This window comes from Nerophis lumbriciformis, linkage group LG13, assembly GCF_033978685.3.
Source record: "Nerophis lumbriciformis linkage group LG13, RoL_Nlum_v2.1, whole genome shotgun sequence".
Lineage (NCBI taxonomy): Eukaryota > Metazoa > Chordata > Actinopteri > Syngnathiformes > Syngnathidae > Nerophis > Nerophis lumbriciformis.
The window spans coordinates 41798024-41821998 of NC_084560.2; the positions used below are offsets into that span (position 1 = coordinate 41798024).

At 42.2% G+C, this 23975-nt stretch overlaps 1 protein-coding gene across 2 annotated transcripts in view; it reads left to right on the top strand.

Annotated features, from left to right (window-relative positions):
* med14 (mediator complex subunit 14) overlaps positions 1-11774 on the top strand; it is an 88220-nt gene extending 76446 nt beyond the window's left edge. For both annotated transcript variants that reach the window (XM_061970774.2, XM_061970775.2), the window contains 3 exons: positions 2368-2493; positions 2575-2764; positions 10829-11774. In XM_061970774.2, coding sequence (XP_061826758.1) covers positions 2368-2493; positions 2575-2764; positions 10829-10902 — 390 coding nt within the window. In that variant the 3' untranslated portion in view covers positions 10903-11774. The remainder of the gene's footprint in view (positions 1-2367; positions 2494-2574; positions 2765-10828) is intronic.
* The last annotated feature ends 12201 nt before the right edge of the window (positions 11775-23975 follow it).

Consider the following 23975-nt stretch of genomic DNA (forward strand, 5'->3'; position numbering starts at 1 on the left):
TCAGCGGAAAAGACCATCGGTGCCCCCCCTGCCCTCCCTACAGGACTTGTACTTCAGCAGGACCAGGAAGAGGGCAGAGAACATCACTAAAGACCCCACACACCCGGCATACACTGTCTTCAAATTCCTCCCCTCTGGCAGACGATACAGATCCCTGCACACTAAAACTACTAGATACAATAACAGTTTCTTTCCCACTGCCATCACTCTCCTGAACAGTAGATAAGGCGGACAGCACAATCTGATCTGTTCCCAAGCACAACCTGACTTTACTGACACTACTGAATTTATATTCATGCATCCTGCATAGGGATGTCCCGATCCGATATTTGGATCGGATCGGCCGCCGATATTTGCCAAAAAATGCGTATCGGCAAGGCATGAGAAAATGCCGATCCAATATAGCCAATTCATTTTGAATGGGAAAAATGTCCCGGGAATTCTGGGAATTTGGGGAATTTGTCAGGGGAAAGCCCGCAATTCCCGAATAGACTGAACGGTTTGAATCTTATGAAAAATGTGGAAAGTAGAGCGCACAAAAATCTGGAGAAGAAGAAGATCATGGCTTTTTTGCCGATATCCGATATTCCGATATTGTCCAACTCTTAATTACCGATTCCGATATCAACCGATACCGATATATACAGTGGTGGAATTAACACATTATTATGCCTAATTTTGTTGTGATGCCCCGCTGGATGCATTAAACAATGTAACAAGGTTTTCCAAAATAAATCAACTCAAGTTATGGAAAAAAAAAATGCCAACATGGCACTTATTATATTATTATTGAAGTCACAAAGTGCCTTATTTTTTTTTTTTGCATGTCTCAAAACAGCAGCTTGGAATTTGGGACATGCTCTCCCTGAGAGAGCATGAGGAGGTTGAGGTGGGCGGGGTAGGAGGTAGCGGGGGGGGTGTATATTGTAGCGTCCCGGAAGAGTTAGTGCTGCAAGGGCTTCTGGGTATTTGTTCTGTTGTGTTTATGTTGTGTTACGGTGCGGATGTTCTCCCGAAACGTGTTTGCCATACTTGTTTGGTGTGGGTTCACAGTGTGGCGCATATTTGTAACAGGGTTAAAGTTGTTTATACGGCCACCCTCAGTGTGACCTGTATGGCTGTTGACCAAGTATGCTGGCATTCTTTTGTGTGTGTGTGCGTGCGTGCGTGCGTGCGTGCGTGCGTGCGTTTGTGCGTGCGTGCGTGCGTGCGTTTGTGCGTGCGTGCGTGCCTGTGTGCGTGCGTTTGTGCGTGCGTGCGTGCGTGCGTGCCTGTGTGCGTGCGTTTGTGCGTGCGTGCGTGCGTGCGTGCGTTTGTGCGTGCGTGCGTGCCTGTGTGCGTGCGTTTGTGCGTGCGTGCGTGCGTGCGTGCGTGCGTGCGTGCGTGCCTGTGTGCGTGCGTTTGTGCGTGCGTGCGTGCGTGCGTGCGTGCGTTTGTGCGTGCGTGCGTGCCTGTGTGCGTGCGTTTGTGCGTGCGTGCGTGCGTGCGTGCGTGCGTGCCTGTGTGCGTGCGTTTGTGCGTGCGTGCGTGCGTTTGTGCGTGCGTGCGTGCCTGTGTGCGTGCGTGCGTTTGTGCGTGCGTGCGTGCGTGCGTGCGTGCGTGCGTGCCTGTGTGCGTGCGTTTGTGCGTGCGTGCGTGCGTGCGAAAAGCCGTAGGTATTATGTGACTGGACCGGCACGCAAAGGCAGTGCCTTTAAGGTTTATTGGCACTCTGTACTTCTCCCTACGTCCGTGTACACAGCGGCCTTTTAAAAAGTCATACATTTTACTTTTTGAAACCGATACCGATAATTTCCGAACCGATACCGATAATTTCCAATATTACGTTTTAAAGCATTTATCGGCCTATAATATCATCAGCCCGATATTATCGGACATCTCTAATTATCGCACATTCTTCTTCAGTCTGGGGCCAAACTGACAAGTAAATGTGCATGCACTACCGAGTTTGGATTTCATTTATGTTGACATACGAAGGTCCTGAGTAGTCTTGGGTTCAATCCCGGGCTCGGGATCTTTCTGTGTGGAGTTTGCATGTTCTCCCCGTGACTGCGTGGGTTCCCTCCGGGTACTCCGGCTTCCTCCCACTTCCAAAGACATGCACCTGGGGATAAGTTGATTGGCAACACTAAATTGGCCCTAGTGTGTGAATGTGAGTGTGAATGTTGCCTGTCTATCTGTGTTGGCCCTGCGATGAGGTGGCGACTTGTCCAGGGTGTACCCCGCCTTCCGCCCGATTGTAGCTGAGATAGGCTCCAGCGCCCCCGTGACCCCAAAGGGAATAAGCGGTAGAAAATGGATGGATGGATGACCTCCAAGGCGCGCTGAAATAAACGTGTATTAATGCGGTGTTCCCATTTCCTGCAGTTCCCAGACCAGGCTGCGCAGCTGAAGTGGAACGTCCAGTTCTGCCTCACCATCCCTCCCAGCGCTCCCCCCATCGCCCCCCCCGGAACCATCGCCGTGGTGCTCAAGTCCAAGATGCTGTTCTTCGTAAGTGTCCGACACCACCCGGCACCTGCGTTCTTTGAAAGCGCCTCACCAGTGTACCTTTCGGGGCCCCCCTCCCCACAGCTGCAGCTGACCCAGCGCGTCCCGGTGCCTCAGGAGCCCGTGAGCATCATCGTGCCCATCGTGTACGACATGGCGTCGGGCTTCACCCAGCAGGCCGACATCCCCAGGCAGCCCAGCTCCTCTGGGGCGGCGGCGCTCATGGTGTCCAACATCCTGAAGAGGTTCAACGAGCTGCACCCCACCAGACCGGGTGAGTGGGTTGGTCTAGACCGGGGATGTCAAACAGGCGGCCAGCAAACAGGTTTAATCCGGCCCACGAGATGAGATTGTGTAAATGAGCTGCATTTTTAAATGAAAGAAACTGCTGCTCTCAATGTGTCCACTGGATGTCGCTATAGCAATTCTGACAGGCCAGCAAATAATTTACACTGAGGCAAGTTCTTCACTTCCCCTTTAGCTGACCTTTAGCTATAGACGCTGCAGTGTTGTACTCCACTCTCCACTTTTCTGCATCACTCCAGCTTTCTTGCTGCCCTCAGTCTCCTCTTTCTTTGACTAGCGTTCTTGTAGTAGGTTCTTCAAATTAGCAGACCGCTCCTGTCATATAGAGGATCTTTGACTAGCGTTCTTGTAGTATGTTCTTAAAAACAGCAGAGCGCTCCTGTCATATAGAGGATTTATAACAGGAGCGCTCTGCTGTATAACTCTGGTCAAAGATCCTCTATGTGACAGGAATGCTCTGCTTGTTTTTAAGACCCTACTACAAAGATCCTCTATATGACAGAAGCACTCTGCTGTTTAAGAACGTACTACAAGAGCGCTCGTCAAAGATCCTCTATATGACAGGAGCGCTCTGCTGTTTTTAAGAATCTACTACAAGAGCGCTCGTCAAAGATCCTCTATATAACAGGAGCGCTCTGCTAATTTGAAGAACCTACTACAAGAATCCTAGTCAAAGTTCTTCTATATAACAGGAGCGCTCTGCTGTATAACTCTGGTCAAAGATCCTCTATGTGACAGGAGTGCTCTGCTTGTTTTTAAGACCCTATTACAAAGATCCTCTATATGACAGAAGCACTCTGCTGTTTAAGAACGTACTACAAGAGCGCTTGTCAAAGATCCTCTATATGACGGAAGCGCTCTGCTTGTTTTTAATACCCTATTACAAAGATCCTCTATATGACAGAAGCACTCTGCTGTTTAAGAACGTACTACAAGAGCGCTAGTCAAAGATCCTCTATATGACAGAAGCGCTCTGCTGTTTTTAAGAATCTACTACAAGAGCGCTCGTCAAAGATCCTCTATATAACAGGAGCGCTCTGCTAATTTGAAGAACCTACTACAAGAATGCTAGTCAAAGATCTTCTATATAACAGGAGCGCTCTGCTGTATAACTCTGGTCAAAGATCCTCTATGTGACAGGAGTGCTCTGCTTGTTTTTAAGACCCTACTACAAAGATCCTCTATATGACAGAAGCACTCTGCTGTTTAAGAACGTACTACAAGAGCGCTTGTCAAAGATCCTCTATATGACGGAAGCGCTCTGCTTGTTTTTAAGACCCTATTACAAAGATCCTCTATATGACAGAAGCACTCTGCTGTTTAAGAACGTACTACAAGAGCGCTCGTCAAAGATCCTCTATATGACAGGAGCGCTCTGCTGTTTTTAAGAATCTACTACAAGAGCGCTCGTCAAAGATCCTCTATATAACAGGAGCGCTCTGCTAATTTGAAGAACCTACTACAAGAATCCTAGTCAAAGATCTTCTATATAACAGGAGCGCTCTGCTGTATAACTCTGGTCAAAGATCCTCTATGTGACAGGAGTGCTCTGCTTGTTTTTAAGACCCTATTACAAAGATCCTCTATATGACAGAAGCACTCTGCTGTTTAAGAACGTACTACAAGAGCGCTTGTCAAAGATCCTCTATATGACGGAAGCGCTCTGCTTGTTTTTAATACCCTATTACAAAGATCCTCTATATGACAGAAGCACTCTGCTGTTTAAGAACGTACTACAAGAGCGCTAGTCAAACATCCTCTATATGACAGAAGCGCTCTGCTGTTTTTAAGAATCTACTACAAGAGCGCTCGTCAAAGATCCTCTATATAACAGGAGCGCTCTGCTAATTTGAAGAACCTACTACAAGAATGCTAGTCAAAGATCTTCTATATAACAGGAGCGCTCTGCTGTATAACTCTGGTCAAAGATCCTCTATGTGACAGGAGTGCTCTGCTTGTTTTTAAGACCCTACTACAAAGATCCTCTATATGACAGAAGCACTCTGCTGTTTAAGAACGTACTACAAGAGCGCTTGTCAAAGATCCTCTATATGACGGAAGCGCTCTGCTTGTTTTTAAGACCCTATTACAAAGATCCTCTATATGACAGAAGCACTCTGCTGTTTAAGAACGTACTACAAGAGCGCTAGTCAAAGATCCTCTATATGACAGAAGCGCTCTGCTATTTTTAAGAATCTACTAAAAGAGCGCTCGTCAAAGATCCTCTATATGACAGGAGCGCTCTGCTAATTTGAAGAACCTACTACAAGAATGCTAGTCAAAGATCTTCTATATAACAGGAGCGCTCTGCTGTATAACTCTGGTCAAAGATCATCTATGTGACAGGAGCACTTTGCTGTTTTTAGGAATCTTTTGCAAAAACGCCAGTCAAAGATCTTTTACATGACACGAGCCCTCTGCTATTTTTAAGAACCTACTACAAGAACGCTAGTCAAAGATCCTCTATATGACAAGAGCGCTCTGCTGTATAACTCTGGTAAAAAGATCATCTATATGACAGGAGCGCTTTGCTGTTTTTAGGAATATTTTGCAAAAACGCCAGTCAAAGATTCTCTATATGACAGAAGAGCTCTGCTGTTTTTAAGAACATATTACAAGAACAATAGTCAAAAATCCTCCATATGACAGGAGTGCTCTGCTGTATAACTCTGGTCAAAGATCCTCTATGTGACAGGAGTGCTCTGCTTGTTTTTAAGACCCTACTACAAAGATCCTCTATATGACAGAAGCACTCTGCTGTTTAAGAACGTACTACAAGAGCGCTAGTAGTATGTTCTTGTAGTATGTTCTTTAAAAACCGCAGCGCGCTCCTTTCATATAGAGGATCTTTGACTAGCGTTCTTGTAGTATGTTCTTAAAATTAGCAGGGCGCTCCTGTCATATGGAGGATCTTTGACTAGCGTTCTTGTAGTATGTTGTTAAAAAACAGCAGACCGCTAATGGTATATAGAGGATCTTTGACTAGCGCTCTTCTAGTACGTTCTTAAAAACAGCAGAGCGCTTCTGTCATTTGGAGGATCTTTGACGAGCGTTCGTGTAGTAGGTTCTTAAAAACAGCAGAGCACTCCTATCATATAGAGGATCTTTGACCAGCGCTCTTGTAGTATGTTCTTAAAATTAGCAGAGCGCTCCTGTCATATAGATGATCTTTGACTAGAGTTCTTGTAGTATGTTCTTAAAAAACCGCAGCGCGCTCCTTTCATATAGAGGATCTTTGACTAGCGCTCTTGTAGTATGTTCTTAAAATTAGCAGAGCGCTCCTGTCATATAGAGGATCTTTGACTAGCGTTCTTGTAGTATGTTGTTAAAAAACAGCAGAGCGCTAATGGTATATAGAGGATCTTTGACTAGCGCTCTTCTAGTACGTTCTTAAAAACAGCAGAGCGCTTCTGTCATTTGGAGGATCTTTGACGAGCGTTCGTGTAGTAGGTTCTTAAAAACAGCAGAGCACTCCTATCATATAGAGGATCTTTGACCAGCGCTCTTGTAGTATGTTCTTAAAATTAGCAGAGCGCTCCTGTCATATAGATGATCTTTGACTAGCGCTCTTGTAGTAGATTCTTAAAAACAGCAGAGTGCTTCTGTCATGTAGAGGATCTTTGACTAGCGTTCTTGTAGTATGTTCTTAAAAAACCGCAGCGCGCTCCTGTCATATGGAGGATCTTTGACTAGCGTTCTTGTAGTATGTTCTTAAAAAACAGCAACGCACTCCTTTTATATAGAGGATCTTTGACTAGCGTTCTTGTAGTATGTTCTTAAAAACAGCAGAGCGCTCATGGTATATAGAGGATCTTTGACTAGCGTTCTTGTAGTATGTTCTTAAAATTAACAGACCGCTCCTGTCATATAGAGGATCTTTGACTAGCGTTATTGTAGCATGTTCTTAAAAAACAGCAGAGCGCTCCTGTCATATAGAGGATCTTTGACTAGCGTTCTTGTAGTATGTTCTTAAAAAACCGCAGCGCGCTCTTTTCATATAGAGGATCTTTGACTAGCGTTCTTGTAGTATGTTCTTAAAAAACCGCAGCGCGCTCCTTTCATATAGAGGATCTTTGACTAGCGTTCTTGTAATATATTCTTAAAATTAGCAGAGCGCTCCTGTCATATGGAGGATCTTTGACTAGCGTTCTTGTAGTATGTTCTTAAAAAACCGCAGCGCGCTCCTTTCATATAGAGGATCTTTGACTAGCGTTCTTGTAGTTTGTTCTTGAAATTAGCAGGGCGCTCCTGTCATATGGAGGATCTTTGACTAGCGTTCTTGTAGTATGTTGTTAAAAAACAGCAGAGCGCTAATGGTATATAGAGGATCTTTGACTAGCGCTCTTCTAGCACGTTCTTAAAAACAGCAGAGCGCTTCTGTCATTTGGAGGATCTTTGATGAGCGTTCTTGTAGTAGGTTCTTAAAAACAGCAGAGTACTCCTATCATATAGAGGATCTTTGACTAGCGCTCTTGTAGTATGTTCTTAAAATTAGCAGAGCGCTCCTGTCATATAGATGATCTTTGACCAGAGTTATACAGCAGAGCGCTCCTGTTATATAGAAGATCTTTGACTAGCGTTCTTGTAGTAGGTTCTTCAAATTAGCAGAGTGCTCCTGTCATATAGAGGATCTTTGGCTAGCGCTCTTGTAGTAGATTCTTAAAAACAGCAGAGCGCTTCTGTCATATAGAGGATCTTTGACTAGCGCTCTTGTAGTACCTTCTTAAACAGCAGAGTGCTTCTGTCATATAGAGGATCTTTGTAGTAGGGTCTTAAAAACAAGCAGAGCACTCCTGTCACATAGAGGATCTTTGACCAGAGTTATACAGCAGAGCACTCCTGTCATATGGAGGATTTTTTACTATTGTTCTTGTAATATGTTCTTAAAAACAGCAGAGCTCTTCTGTCCTATAGAGAATCTTTGACTCGCGTTTTTGCAAAATATTCCTAAAAACAGCAAAGCTCTCCTGTCATATAGATGATCTTTTTACCAGAGTTATACAGCAGAGCGCTCTTGTCATATAGAGGATCTTTGACTAGCGTTCTTGCAGTAGGTTCTTAAAAATAGCAGAGGGCTTGTGTCATGTAAAAGATCTTTGACTGGCGTTTTTGCAGAAGATTAATCAAAACAGCAAAGTGCTCCTGTCATATAGATGATCTTTGACCAGAGTTAAACAGCAGAGCGCTCCTGTCTTATAGAGGATCTTTGACTAGCGTTCTTGTAGTAGGTTCTTAAAAACAGCAGAGCGCTCTTCTGTCATATACAGAATCTTTGACTCGCGTTTTTGCAAAATATTCCTAAAAACAGCAAAGCGCTCCTGTCATATAGATGATCTTTTTACCAGAGTTATACAGCAGAGCGCTCTTGTCATATAGAGGATCTTTGACTAGCACTCTTGTAGTAGGTTCTTAAAAATAGCAGAGGGCTCGTGTCATGTAAAAGATCTTTGACTCGCGTTTTTGCAAAAGATTCCTAAAAACAGCAAAGTGCTCCTGTCATATAGATGATCTTTGACCAGAGTTAAACAGCAGAGCGCTCCTGTCATATAGAGGATCTTTGACTATTGTTCTTGTAATATGTTCTTAAAAACAGCAGAGCTCTTCTGTCATATAGAGAATCTTTGACTCGCGTTTTTGCAAAATATTCCTAAAAACAGCAAAGGGCTCCTGTCATATAGATTATCTTTTTACCAGAGTTATACAGCAGAGCGCTCTTGTCATATAGAGGATCTTTGACTAGCACTCTTGTAGTAGGTTCTTAAAAATAGCAGAGGGCTCGTGTCATGTAAAAGATCTTTGACTCGCGTTTTTGCAAAAGATTCCTAAAACAGCAAAGTGCTCCTGTCATATAGATGATCTTTGACCAGAGTTATACAGCAGAGCGCTCCTGTTATATAGAAGATCTTTGACTAGCATTCTTGTAGTAGGTTCTTCAAATTAGCAGAGCGCTCCTGTTATATAGAGGATCTTTGACTAGCGCTCTTGTAGTACGTTCTTAAACAGCAGAGTGCTTCTGTCATATAGAGGATCTTTGTAGTAGGGTCTTAAAAACAAGCAGAGCACTCCTGTCACATAGAGGATCTTTGACCAGAGTTATACAGCAGAGCACTCCTGTCATATGGAGGATTTTTGACTATTGTTCTTGTAGTATGTTCTTAAAAACAGCAGAGCTCTTCTGTCATATAGAGAATCTTTGACTGGCGTTTTTGCAAAATATTCCTAAAAACAGCAAAGCGCTCCTGTCATATAGATTATCTTTTTACCAGAGTTATACAGCAGAGCGCTATTGTCATATAGAGGATCTTTGACTAGCGCTCTTGTAGTAGGTTCTTAAAAATAGCAGAGGGCTCGTGTCATGTAAAAGATCTTTGACTGGCGTTTTTGCAGAAGATTCCTAAAAACAGCAAAGTGCTCCTGTCATATAGATGATCTTTGACCAGAGTTATACAGCAGAGCGCTCCTGTTATATAGAAGATCTTTGACTAGCATTCTTGTAGTAGGTTCTTCAAATTAGCAGAGCGCTCCTGTTATATAGAGGATCTTTGACGAGCGCTCTTGTAGTAGATTCTTAAAAACAGCAGAGCGCTTCTGTCATATAGAGGATCTTTGACTAGCGCTCTTGTAGTACGTTCTTAAACAGCAGAGTGCTTCTGTCATATAGAGGATCTTTGTAGTAGGGTCTTAAAAACAAGCAGAGCACTCCTGCCACATAGAGGATCTTTGACCAGAGTTATACAGCAGAGCACTCCTGTCATATGGAGGATTTTTGACTATTGTTCTTGTAGTATGTTCTTAAAAACAGCAGAGCTCTTCTGTCATATAGAGAATCTTTGACTCGCGTTTTTGCAAAATATTCCTAAAAACAGCAAAGCGCTCCTGTCATATAGATGATCTTTTTACCAGAGTTATACAGCAGAGCGCTCTTGTCATATAGAGGATCTTTGACTAGCACTCTTGTAGTAGGTTCTTAAAAACAGCAGAGCTCTTCTGTCACATAGAGAATCTTTGACTCGCGTTTTTGCAAAATATTCCTAAAAACCGCAAAGCGCTCCTGTCATATAGATGATCTTTGACCAGAGTTATACAGCAGAGCGCTCTTGTCATATAGAGGATCTTTGACTAGCACTCTTGTAGTAGGTTCTTAAAAATAGCAGAGGACTTGTCATGTAAAAGATCTTTGACTCGCGTTTTTGCAAAATATTCCTAAAAACAGCAAAGTGCTCCTGTCATATAGATGATCTTTGACCGGAGTTAAACAGCAGAGCGCTCTTGTCATATAGAGGATCTTTGACTAGCACTCTTGTAGTAGGTTCTTAAAAATAGCAGAGGGCTCGTGTCATGTAAAAGATCTTTGACTGGCGTTTTTGCAAAAGATTCCTAAAAACAGCAAAGTGCTCCTGTCATATAGATGATCTTTGACCCGAGTTATACAGCAGAACGCTCCTGTCATATGGAGGATTTTTGACTAGCGTTCTTGTAGTAGGTTCTTAAAAACAGCAGAGCTCTTCTGTCATATACAGAATCTTTGACTCGCGTTTTTGCAAAATATTCCTAAAAACCGCAAAGCGCTCCTGTCATATAGATGATCTTTTTACCAGAGTTATACAGCAGAGCGCTCTTGTCATATAGAGGATCTTTGACTAGCACTCTTGTAGTAGGTTCTTAAAAATAGCAGAGGGCTCGTGTCATGTAAAAGATCTTTGACTGGCGTTTTTGCAAAAGATAAATAAAAACAGCAAAGTGCTCCTGTCATGTAGATGATCTTTGACCAGAGTTAAACAGCAGAGCGCTCCTGTCATATAGAGGATCTTTGACTAGCGTTCTTGTAGTAGGTTCTTAAAAACAGCAGAGCGCTCCTGTCAGAGGATCTTTGACCCGAGTTATACGGCAGAGCGCTCCTGTCATAAAGAGGATCTTTGATTAGCGTTCTTGTTGTAGGTTCTTAAAAACAACAGTTCAATGTAGCTTGTTTTTCTTAGTTGCCATTTTGTTGTCGTTGGCTCACGTTCCTCCCTCCCTCCCTCCCTGCCAGGTGACTGCACCATATTCGCGTCGGTCCACGAGCTGATGGCCAACCTCACCCTGCCGCCCGGCACACGCCAGTAGAAGACCCACGGACCAATGGAGACCCTTACTGGACCACGGAGCACGACGGAGGTCTGGACGTTTTTAGATGGCCGACGTCACGTTAGTTTCAATCCTAGTGAATGACATCATCATGTGTTGGTTCTTACAGGCTGAAGATGAGTAGAGGAGGTATATTTTGCATATCCAGGATATTTTGTAAACAGGAATATTATCTATTGAAATTATGTTTGTTTACAAGAATATGTACATTGTTGTATATTTGACTTTCTTTCAAGATAGACTCCTTTTTTCTTCTTTTGGCCTGCACCTCTCACGGTGTATCATGAGAAATGATCCCTACCTTGTCTTCGGGACTTTTGGCGAGAGCTCTCCCTCGCATTTGTACTTTCACTACGGACTACTGTGACAGACTTTATAAAGCCGGCTGTATTTTACGGGGGGGGATTTGATACATCCTGTCTCAACATTTTGCTATTTAATAAAGAAAGCAAGCAGGAGGAAGTTCTTCCACCAGCAAAGCCTGATCTATTTCAGCAAAATAAAAAACATACCCTACTCCATACTTGCCAACCGTCCCGGATTTCCCGGGAGACGCTCGAAATTCAGCGCCTCTCCCGAAATTCAGGCGGAGCTGGAAGCCACGCCCCCTCCAGCTCCATGCGGACCTGAGTGACGTCAGGTGCGCAACACCACGTAAATCGTTGGCCAACCAAAAAGTAACCCCAGTACGCTATAGCCAACATTCACCAGGAGATGGCAACAGACAAACATAGATCACTCTATTACATTATTCCCCTTTTAGAAATGTATAGAAGTTACTCAAAATAAATAAACAACCCAACCAAAAAATGCAGCAGCTCAATTAAAAAACTGTACTTAAGCCACATTCTTTTTTTTTTTTTTAGTACTTCTTAACCCTCATTTGTAAAAAAAAAAAAAATAACATGCTTATTATACAAACAGTATTTGTACACCTTTAACACAGATTTTTATACTGTCTTCAGAGATTCAGTTTTTTTGGTGGTACTCGAAACCTTTCTGGGTACCTGCGAAAGGGTGTTCAGCATGGTTAGAAAAATAGTGACAGAGAATAGAACAAGGATGGACAATTCAACCCTTAACTCAACAATGAGTATATGAGTGTTATGTGTGTGTATATGTGTAAATAAATGAACACTGAAATTCAAGTATTTATATATATATATATATATTAGAGATGCGCGGATAGGCAATTATTTCATCCGCAACCGCATCAGAAAGTCGTCAACCATCCGCAATTCACCCGATCTAACATTTGATCAGAACCGCATCCGCCCGCACCCGCCCGTTGTTATATATCTAATATAGACGATGCAAGGCATTAGTGAGGTTATAAAGCTTTTGCCTGTTAAAGAAAGGAGACTGATCCAATGCAGCAGAGACAGTCGCGTGCCACGCTGTCACGACCCAGACGCACACCAGTGCGCAATCATATGGGAGCCGCGCTGAGCGCACCTCCAAGCGCATCTCGCTGCAGGCGACGGCCGGGTATATGGGCCCGACGCTCCAGCGCCATCCATTTTCAGGGCTAGTTGATTCGGCAGGTGGGTTGTTACACACTCCTTAGCGGGTTCCGACTTCCATGGCCACCGTCCTGCTGTCTATATCAACCAGGGTGAGCCCCACCCCTTTCGTGAGCGCACTGCGCGCGGAGTGACCCCTGTTACGCGCTCCCGGCAACAGGGGTGGCGGGCAGGTAAGCTGCGCGGGCGGAGTGCGCGGAGTGACCCCTGTTACGAGCCCCCGGCCACGGGGGTGGCGGGCAGGTAAGCTGCTTACCTGCTGCGCGTGACGCCGGCCGCGGCGAAGGCGGACGAGGCGGGGTGTTGGTGCGGTGGGCGCGGTGGTGACCCTGGACGTGCGTCGGGCCCTTCTCGCGGATCGCCTCAGCTACGGCTCCCGGTGGGGCCCTCTCGGGGGAAGGGGCCTCGGTCCCGGCGTCCCTTCTCTGCTCCGTAAAAGTGTCCATCTCTTTTCTTTTCTTTTCTTCTGTTGTGGCATATGCTGCAGGTGCCTGCTCGTTTTTCGTATGTGGGTAACAACATTTAACTATGTATATATATTTCCGAATTGGTTTAACTGCCACCCGCCTGAATCTATTTAAAATCAAATTTTTTTTTAATCACCCTACCCGACCCGCGGATAAAATCTAATTTTTTAAAATTTCATCCGCCCGATCCGCGGATAATCCGCGGACTCCGCTGTTGTGCCCGCAAACCGCGCATCTCTAATATATATATATATATATATATATATACTATATATATATATATATATATACTATATATATATATGAAATACTTGACTTGGTGAATTCTAGCTGTATATATACTCCTCCCCTCTTAGCCCCGCCCCCAACCACGCCCCCGCCCCACCCCGACCACGCCCCCACCTCCCGAAATCGGAGGTCTCAAGGTTGGCAAGTATGCCCTACTCTATATTACCTTAAACTAGTGATGGGTCAAACAATACAGAAGCACTGATGCATTGAGCCCTCCATGTAGGGATGATGTTTGATAAGAAATTATCGAGTTAGAGCCCATTATCGAATCCTCTTATCGAATCCAGATAGGTGGTTGTATATGGAAAAAAACACACTATTTGGTTTAACCAAAGTTCACTTTTATTTTATAAGAAAAAAATGAATAAATAAATATTGACTGTTACCTCCCTAAAAAAATAAAAATATTGACTGTTGTTACCCAAAGTATATTAATTGGGATTTTTCAGAAAAACTAATATATACAGCAGTGACGTGCGGTGAGGTTGATGGCTGGTGAGGCACTGACTTCATCACAGTCAGATTTACAAACATATGAACCCTAAAGAGTATCTTATTCACCATTTGATTGGCAGCAGTTAACGGGTTATGTTTAAAAGCTCATACCAGCATTCTTCCCTGCTTGGCACTCAGCATCAAGGGTTGGAATTGGGGGTTAAATCACCAAAAATGATTCCCGGGCGCGGCGCCGCTGCTGCCCACTGCTCCCCTCACCTCCCAGTGGGTGAACAAGGGGATGGGTCAAATGCAGAGGACACATTTCATTACACCTAGTGTGTGTGTGACAATCATTGGTACTTTAACTTAACTTTAACTTTACACATACAAACTGTAGCACACAAAAAAGCACATTTAATAAAAAAACTTTATTATGGTCTTACCTTTACTTATAAACGCGCCGCTGTTGTGCTGGATTAATGAACCCCCTGATGGGAGTGTTATATCAACTAAAGCCCTCACTTCAACTTTCCACGTGCAAGATTGAATCTATTTAAAAAAGTGTAACCGAGGGTTTATAAATGTCGCCTATACTGTATGAAACTACAAAATAACAAACACAGAGGCTCCAGTTTACACGAGGACCACTTTATTTACCTTCTTTCAAAAACTTCCGCTCCACTCCAACGTGTCAAAATTCCGCTCTTGGCGCCTTCAAAATAAGAGCTCAAGGCATATACTGTATAACAGCGCATAACAGGAACTTAACATCACAAAGAGGAAAGCCCATACAAATAGGTTACAAAAGTTATTTAATAAGAAGCCAAAAAGTGCAAAAACAATAATGTTCGTGTTGGAGGAGTTGTGAATTAGGTACACCTGCAGTCTGCAGGTGTACCTAATGTTGTGGCCCTGCAGTCATTCACAACTCCTCCAACACGAACATTGTTGTTTTTGCACTTTTTGGCTTCTTATGAAATAACTTTTTTAAATAGATTCAATCTTGCATGTGGAAAGTTTAAGTGTGGGCTTTAGTTGATATAACACTCCCGTCAGGGGGTGCAAATTCTACGGCGGGGGTTGCAGGAGGCGAGCCTCAGCCAGTGCGTCTTTTGCAGCCGTTTTATGATCGCTCAGCACAAGAAATACGTTACACACATACAGTTGTTGACAAAATACACTGTACATTATATACCTCAGCTAACTAAACTATGGAAATGTATAATATAATTCATATAGCAATACGGTCTCACTGCACAGCAGGCCAGCAGTTAGCCGAGTCCGCAATCCATGTTGAGGCACTGAGTGACGTGCCTCGACTGGCTGCTGATCACCGCACCGTCTCTTCTCAGTATTTGAACGACAAATGTGAAAATTCAGCGATTTTGAATAAAAATAATCTAAAACTGGTGAAGTTAAATGGAAAATAACTTTATAGTACGGTATAATCATTGGATACATTTAACAATTTAATATATATTTTTTTCTTTTTACATTTTTTTTCTTTCCATGACTCTCTAGTGACTGCACGTCACTGATATACAGTAACACAAAAACAACCTGTCTCTGTGGTCAGTATAGGTGAATAGCCATGCCTTGAGGCGTTTTTTTCCGATCCATTATTTTTGCTGCTTGTGTGACATCACAGGAAATGACGTAACTCAGTCATTGGACTGAGCTACGTCCCACAGGGCATTTCTTGTGGGACGGGATTCGTTCCCAGGGATTCGAATAAAGAACCAACTCTTTTTCTTTACTATAGTGGCCTTGATAACGGGAAATGGTTGTCAAAAAGGGATTCGAGTCCATGGAATCGGTTCTTTTCTTATCGAACGGTTCTTTTCTTATCGAACAACCGGGAGAACCGGTTTCGAACATCATCCCTACCGATAAAGCTGCAAAGTGTTTTTTAGGAAATGTCCACTGGGACTAAATGAAGTTGCTCTAATCACCAGCTGGCATTTAGTGTGCTTGTCGCTAACGAGCAATTAGCATGTTAATCTGTAGCTGACAACTACCACGCTAATCGCTAGCTGGCAACTAACGTGCCAATCGCTACATAACATTGCAACTGGCATTTTAGTCAGAAGCTGACAACTAGTGTGCTAATTGCTAGCTGGCTACTAATGTGCCAATCGCTAACTGACATTGCAACTATAATGTTAGTCAGTAGCTGACAACTAGTGTGCTAATCGCTGGCTGGCAGCTAACTCTTTAATCACTAGCTGGCATCTAGTGTGCTAGTCTCTAGCTGGCAATTGGCATGTTAATCGATAGCTGACAACTACTGCGCTAATCGCTAGCTGGCAACTAACGTGCCAATCGCTACATAACATTGCAACTGGCATTTTAGTCAGAAGCTGACAACTACTGTGCTAATTGCTAGCTGGCTACTAATGTGCCAATCGCTAGCTGACATTGCAACTATAATGTTAGTCAGTAGCTGACAACTAGTGTGCTAATCGCTGGCTGGCAGCTAACGCTTTAATCACAAGCTGGCATCTAGTGTGCTCGTCTCTAGCTGGCAATTGGCATGTTAATCGATAGCTGACAACTACAGCGCTAATCGCTAGCTGGCAACTAACGTGCCAATCGCTACATAACATTGCAACTGGCATTTTAGTCAGAAGCTGACAACTACCGCGCTAATCGCTAGCTGACAACTAACGTGCCAATCGCTACATAAGATTGCAACTGGCATTTTAGTCAGAAGCTGACAACTAGTGTGCTAATCGCTGGCTGGCAGCTAACGCTTTAATCACCAGCTGGCATCTAGTGTGCTAGTCTCTAGCTGGCAATTGGCATGTTAATCGATAGCTGACAACTACAGCGCTAATCGCTAGCTGGCAACTAACGTGCCAAATCGCTAGCTGACATTGCCACTGGCACGTTACTCAGAAGCCGAAAACTAGCGTGCTAATTGCTAGCTGGCAATTAACGTGCCAATCGCTAGCTAACATTGCAACTGGCATGTTAGTCAGTAGCTGACAACTAGTGTGCTAATTGCTAGCTGGCTACTAACATGCCAATCTCATTTGGAGTTTGATGTTTGCAACATGTTTCAAAAAAGCTGGCACAAGTGGCAAAAAAGACTGATAAAGTTGAGGAATGCTCATCAAACACTTATTTGGAACATCCCACAGGTGAACAGGCTAATTGGGAACAGGTGGGTGCCATGATTGGGTATAAAAGTAGATTCCATGAAATGCTCAATCATTCACAAACAAGGATGGGGCGAGGGTCACCACTTTGTCAACAAATGCGTGAGCAAATTGTTGAACAGTTTAAGAAAAACCTTTCTCAACCAGCTATTGCAAGGAATTTAGGGATTTCACCATCTACGGTCCGTATTATCATCAAAAGGTTCAGAGAATCTGGAGAAATCACTGCACGTAAGCGATGATATTACGGACATTTGATCCCTCAGGCTGTACTGCGTCAAAAAGCGACATCAGTGTGTAAAGGATATCACCACATGGGCTCAGGAACACATCAGAAAACCGCTGTCAGTAACTACAGTTGGTCGCTACATCTGTAAGTGCAAGTTAAAACTCTACTATGCAAAGCGAAAGCCATTTATCAACAACACCCAGAAACGCTGCCGGCTTTGCTGGGCCAGAGCTCATCTAAGATGGTCCGATGCAAAGTGGAAAAGTGTTCTGTGGTCTGACGAGTCCACATTTCAAATTGTTTTTGGAAACTGTGGACGTGGTGTCCTCCGGACCAAAGAGGAAAAGAACCATCCGGACTGTTCCAGGCGCAAAGTGTAAAAGCCAGCATGTGTGATGGTATGGGGGTGTATTAGTGCCCAAGGCTTGGGTAACTTACACATCTGTGAAGGCGCCATTAATGCTGAAAGGTACATACAGGTTTTGGAGCAACATATGTTGCCATCCAAGCAACGTTACCATGGACGCCCCTGCTTATTTTGAAGCCTAAAATACCACAACCGAGAGCCCCGGACTGTTGAACAACTTAAGCTGTACATCAAGCAAGAATGGGAAAGAATTCCACTTCAAAAATGTGTCTCCTCAGTTCCCAAACGTTTACTGAGTGCTGTTAAAAGGAAAGGCCATGTAACACAGTGGTAAAAAATGCCCCTGTGACAACTTTTTTGCAATGTGTTGCTGCCATTAAATTCTAAATTAATGATTATTTTTTTTTAAACTCAGTGTGAACATTAAATATCTTGTCTTTGCAGTCTATTCAATTGAATATAAGTTGAAAAGGATTTGCAAATCATTGTATTCTGTTTTTATTTACCATTTACACAACGTGACAACTTCACTGGTTTTGCGTTTTGTAGTTGCACGTTTCATATTCCTTTCTGCACAGCCATTTGTTAGACAAAAACTTGCATCTTGTATTTATTTTAAATTCCCTTTTTTAAGTTTTGAATCTGTCCATATGTTGCATAGGTATTAAAGGCCATTTCCAGTCATAGTCAATGTTGTTTCAGAAATCAAGTCACCTATGATCAGTTCATCTCATGCCATGTAAACATATTTGCACTGGACTAATAATGGTTCATAGTGGTTCAAAATGTCTTAAAATTTAGCCTGTTCAAAGTATGTGTATTATAATTTCTGTTAGGCTATGATTGCATTTTTATTATTTTACACTAAGTCCTTCTTTGTGGTGACATTGTTGATTGTCATGTCATGTTCGGACGTACTCTTTGCTGTCGTCCAGCATTCTGTTTTTGTTTACTTTGTAGCCAGTTCAGTTTTAGTTTTCTTCTGCATAGCCTTCCCTAAGCTTCAATGCCTTTTCTTAGGAGCACTCACCTTTTGTTTATTTTTGGTTTAAGCATTAGACACCTTTTTACCTGCACACTGCCTCCCGCTGTTCCCACATCTACAAAGCAATTAGCTACCGGCTGCCACCTACTGATATGGAAGAGTATTACACGGTTACTCTGCCGAGCTCTAGACAGCACCGACACTCAACAACAACACATATTGTGCAAACTATAATTACTGGTTTGCAAAAAATATTTTTAACCCAAATAAGTGAAACTAGATGATCTCCCGTGGCACAGTGGTTGAAAAACACTGTATTAAATTACTTTGTACTTTCTGCAACCATTGGCCTTCCCAATGTAAAGCGAGTGGAGACAATTTGGAGATAGCACTATAGCAATATCAGACAAGTGCTGCTTTGACTCTTTTTCTTGTGGTTAAACTTGCACGTGAACTTCTTGTTGGACAATTTTGCAGCCGAATACGCAAAATAACATGACATAGACCAACGTATGACTCAGAGTCATATAACTTGGTTTCTTGCGCAACAGCTATAAGGTATAATGCAACCGTAACTTAAAAGGGTTGGGTGAACAGCTATTAAGGTACGATACAATCGGCGCCCATGTTAACTACAGAACCGTAACTTAAAAGGGTTGGCTGAACAGCTAATAAGGTACGACGCAATCAGCGCCCATGTTAACTACAGAACCATAACTTAAAAGGGTTGGCTGAAAAAGCTATTAAGGTACGACGCAATCGATGCCCATGTTAAGTACAGAACCGTAACTTAAAAGGGTTGGCTGAACAACTATAAGGACTATAAGGCAACCGGGCATCAAGTGAGTTAAATTATTTTGTACTTTCTGCAACCATTGGCCTTCCCAATGTAAAGCGAGTGGAGACAATTTGGAGATAGCACTATAGCAATATCAGACAAGTGCTGCTTTGACTCTTTTTCTTGTGGTTAAACTTGCACGTGAACTTCTTGCAGCCGAATACGCAAAATTCATAAAACATGACATAGACCAACGTATGACTCATAGAGTCATATAACTTGGTTTCTTGCGCAACAGCTATAAGGTATAATGCAACCGTAACTTAAAAGGGTTGGGTGAACAGCTATTAAGGTACGATACAATCGGCGCCCATGTTAACTACAGAACCGTAACTTAAAAGGGTTGGCTGAACAGCTAATAAGGTACGACGCAATCAGCGCCCATGTTAACTACAGAACCATAACTTAAAAGGGTTGGCTGAAAAAGCTATTAAGGTACGACGCAATCGATGCCCATGTTAAGTACAGAACCGTAACTTAAAAGGGTTGGCTGAACAACTATAAGGACTATAAGGCAACCGGGCATCAAGTGAGTTAAATTATTTTGTACTTTCTGCAACCATTGGCCTTCCCAATGTAAAGCGAGTGGAGACAATTTGGAGATAGCACTATAGCAATATCAGACAAGTGCTGCTTTGACTCTTTTTCTTGTGGTTAAACTTGCACGTGAACTTGTTGGACAATTTTGCAGCCAAATACGCAAAATAACATGACATAGACCAACGTATGACTCAGAGTCGTATAACTTGGTTTCTTGCGCAACAGCTATAAGGTATAATGCAACCGTAACTTAAAAGGGTTGGCTGAACAGCTATTAAGGTACGATGCAATCGGCGCCCATGTTAACTACAGAACCGCAACTTAAAAGGGTTGGCTGGACAGCTAATAAGGTATGACGCAATCAGCGCCCATGTTAACTACAGAACCGCAACTTAAAAGGGTTGGCTGAAAAAGCTATTAAGGTATGACGCAATCGACGCACATGTTAACTACAGAACCATAACTTAAAAGGGTTGGCTGAAAAAGCTATTAAGGTATGACGCAATCGGCGCACATGTTAACTACAGAACCATAACTTAAAAGGGTTGGCTGAAAAAGCTATTAAGGTACGACGCAATGGGCGCCCATGTTAACTACAGGACTGTAACTTAAAAGGGTTGCCTGAAAAAAGCTATTAAGGTACGACGCAATCTATGCCCATGTTAAGTACAGAACTGTAACTTAAAAGGGTTGGCTGAACAACTATAAGGACTATAAGGCGGCCGGGCATCAAGTGAGTTAAATTATTTTGTACTTTCTGCAACCATTGGCCTTCCCAATGTAAAGCGAGTGGAGACAATTTGGAGATAGCACTATAGCAATATTATACAAGTGCTGCTTTGACTCTTTTTATTTGTTGTTAACCTTGCACGTGAACTTCTTTTTGGACAATTTTGCAGCGGAATACGCCAAATTCATATATCATGACATAGGCCAACGTATGACTCAGAGTCATATAACTTGGTTTCTTGTGCAACAGCTATAAGGTATAATACAACCGTAACTTAAAAGGGTTGGCTGAACAGCTATTAAGGTACGACGCAATCGGCGCCCATGTTAACTACAGAACCCTAACTTAAAAGGGTTGGCTGAAAAAGCTATTAAGGTATGACGCAATCGACGCACATGTTAACTACAGAACCCTAACTTAAAAGGGTTGGCTGAAAAAGCTATTAGATATGACGCAATCGGCGCACATGTTAACTACAGAACCATAACTTAAAAGGCTTGGCTGAAAAAGCTATTAGATATGATGCAATCGGCGCACATGTTAACTACAGAACCATAACTTAAAAGGCTTGGCTGAAAAAGCTATTAAGGTATGACGCAATCGGCGCACATGTTAACTACAGAACCATAACTTAAAAGGGTTGGCTGAAAAAGCTATTAAGGTACGACGCAATCGATGCCCATGTTAAGTACAGAACCGTAACTTAAAAGAGTTGGCTGAACAACTATAATGACTATAAGGCGGCCGGGTATCAAGTGAGTTAAATTATTTTGTACTTTCTGCAACCATTGGCCTTCCCAATGTAAAGCGAGTGGAGACAATTTGGAGATAGCACTATAGCAATATCAGACAAGTGCTGCTTTGACTCTTTTTCTTGTGGTTAAACTTGCACGTGAACTTTGTTGCGTTTTGGACCAGTTGTTCCTCCCAGGGAATTCAAGTCACAAGTCGCCCCCCAAGCTCTTTACGACACTTAAAGCTGAGTTGAAAAAACCACCAGAGACAGAATAGGTATTTTGTAATATATTGGCAAAGCTTTGCTGATATATTTTTTGAGACCAGTCCAGCATAGAACATTCTATCGTGCCGCCAAAATGGTCTGTCCTCCCGATCCCACAACCCTCTCTCTCGTCCCCTCTCTGTAGACAAAACAAATGCTAGTCAAAACACATTCCAAAGAACTCAAGGTTAACACACACAGTTTACTTGCAGACAGAGCAGCAAGAGAAGAAATGGAAAACACGAGCTGTTTTCAAATATGACTATGAAATAAAAGAAGTACAACTTAAATTCGGATATATGTAAATATCTGCCTCCGACAACTTCTTGTTGGACAATTTTGCAGCGGAATACGCCAAATTCATATATCATGACATAGGCCAACGTATGACTCAGAGTCGTATAACTTGGTTTCTTGCGCAACAGCTAGAAGGTATAATGCAATCGCCGCTCGTGTTGATTACCAAACCGTATCTTAGAACGGTAGGCTGAACAGCTATAAGGTATGATGCAATCAATGCTCATGTTAATTACCAAATTATAACTTAAGATGTCTGCTGAACATCTATAAGCTATGATGCAATAGCTGCCCATGTTAATTACCAAACCGTAACTTAGAATGGTTGCTGAACAATTATAAGGTATGATGCAATGGCCACTTATTAAGGAAGGATGTGACATCACAGATGCTAAAATTCAATATACTACACATATTGCAGGGTTCGGTGAAAGCCCAAAAACAAATGCTTTATATATATTTTAGAGATAAGCAAAACCTTAGTGAGTAGTACTTTGTTTAAATTCTGCACGATGAAGTTATATACAGAGAGTTTTCTAGAAACATTTTCCTAGATAATTGTACTGGCTATGAAATGAAAAGAATAAAGCGCAATGAAAAAGACTTTACCCAGATTGCAGTGGAGTACAACTTTGGCTGCCATGTTAACTACAGAACCGTAACGGACACTCTAACCACAAGAGTTCTCACTGTTAAGTATTTTGATGACCACCTTCACACTTATGTGATTGAAAAGACAAATTAATTTCAAGTGATTAATCTGAAAGATGCAACTGATGTATATGATGTTGCGTTTTGGACCAGTTGTTCCTCCCAGGGAATTCAAGTCACAATTCGCTCCCAAGCTATTTACGACACTTAAAGCTGAGTTGAAAAACCACCAGAGACAGAATGGGTATATTGTTGTATATTTTCAAAGCTTTGCAAATATACATTTTGAGACCAGTCTAACCCTAGAACATTCTATTGCGCCCCCCAAAATGGTCTGTCCTCCCAACGCCAAAAACCCCTCTTTCCTTCCCCCTCCCTAGCCATAATACAAGCACAACGTCTCCCTAGTCATAATACATTCCAAAGAACTCAAGGTTAACACACACAGTTTACTTGCTGACAGAGCATCAAGAGAAGAAATGGAAAACACGAGCTGTTTTCAAATATGACTAAGAAATGAAAGAAGTACAACTTAAATTCGGATATATGTAAATATCTGCCTCCGACAATGAGCTGAAAGATTCTGAATTGCACTTACTAACAAGTTACCGACTTATTTCCTAAATGTTGTGACTTGTATGGTCAAAGTAAATGTAATGAATAGAAGGAATTATTGAATTAAATGCCAATTAAATTTCAATTATGTTTTTTTATGTAGCATAGCATGCACAGACACACAAACACGTGTTGCCAATATACACAAAAATGTGTTGATTTTGAGTAAGTAACACAAACATTTGTTACTAAAACCTACACATTTACTTTGTTAATATAAGTAATAAAGTTAATGTGTTAAAATTAACAAAAATTTAGTTGTCCCCCTCTGGACATGGAGACGTGTAAAAAAACAACACAAATTGTGTTATTTCCAACACATTCGTTTTAAGAGTGTACTTACTACTAAAAGACCATGCAGTTGTCTTGTATGTTCACTATTTTATTTAAGGACAAATTTGCAATAAGAAACCTATGTTTAATGTACCCTAAGATTTTTTGTTCAAATAAAGCCAATAATTAAATTTTTTGTGGTACCTTTTATTAAAAGTACCGAAAAGTATCTAAATACATTTTGGTACCGATACCCAAATTTGTGGTATCATCCAAAATTAATGTACAGTATCAAACAAGAGAAGAATATGTGATTATTACATTTTAACAGAAGTGTAGATAGAACATGTTAAAAGAGAAAGTAAGCAGATATTAACAGTAAATTAACAAGTAGATTAATTCATTTTCTACCGCTTTTCCTAATAGGTGTATAAATGACACAATATGTTACTGCATATGTCAGCAGGCTAATTAGGAACCTTTGTTTGTTTACTTACTAATAAGAGACCAGTTGTCTTGTATGTTCACTATTTTATTTAAGGACAAAATTGCAATAAGAAACATATGTTTAATGTACCCTAAGATTTTTTGTTCAAATAAACCCATACTTGCCAACCTTGAGACCTCCGATTTCGGGAGGTGGGGGG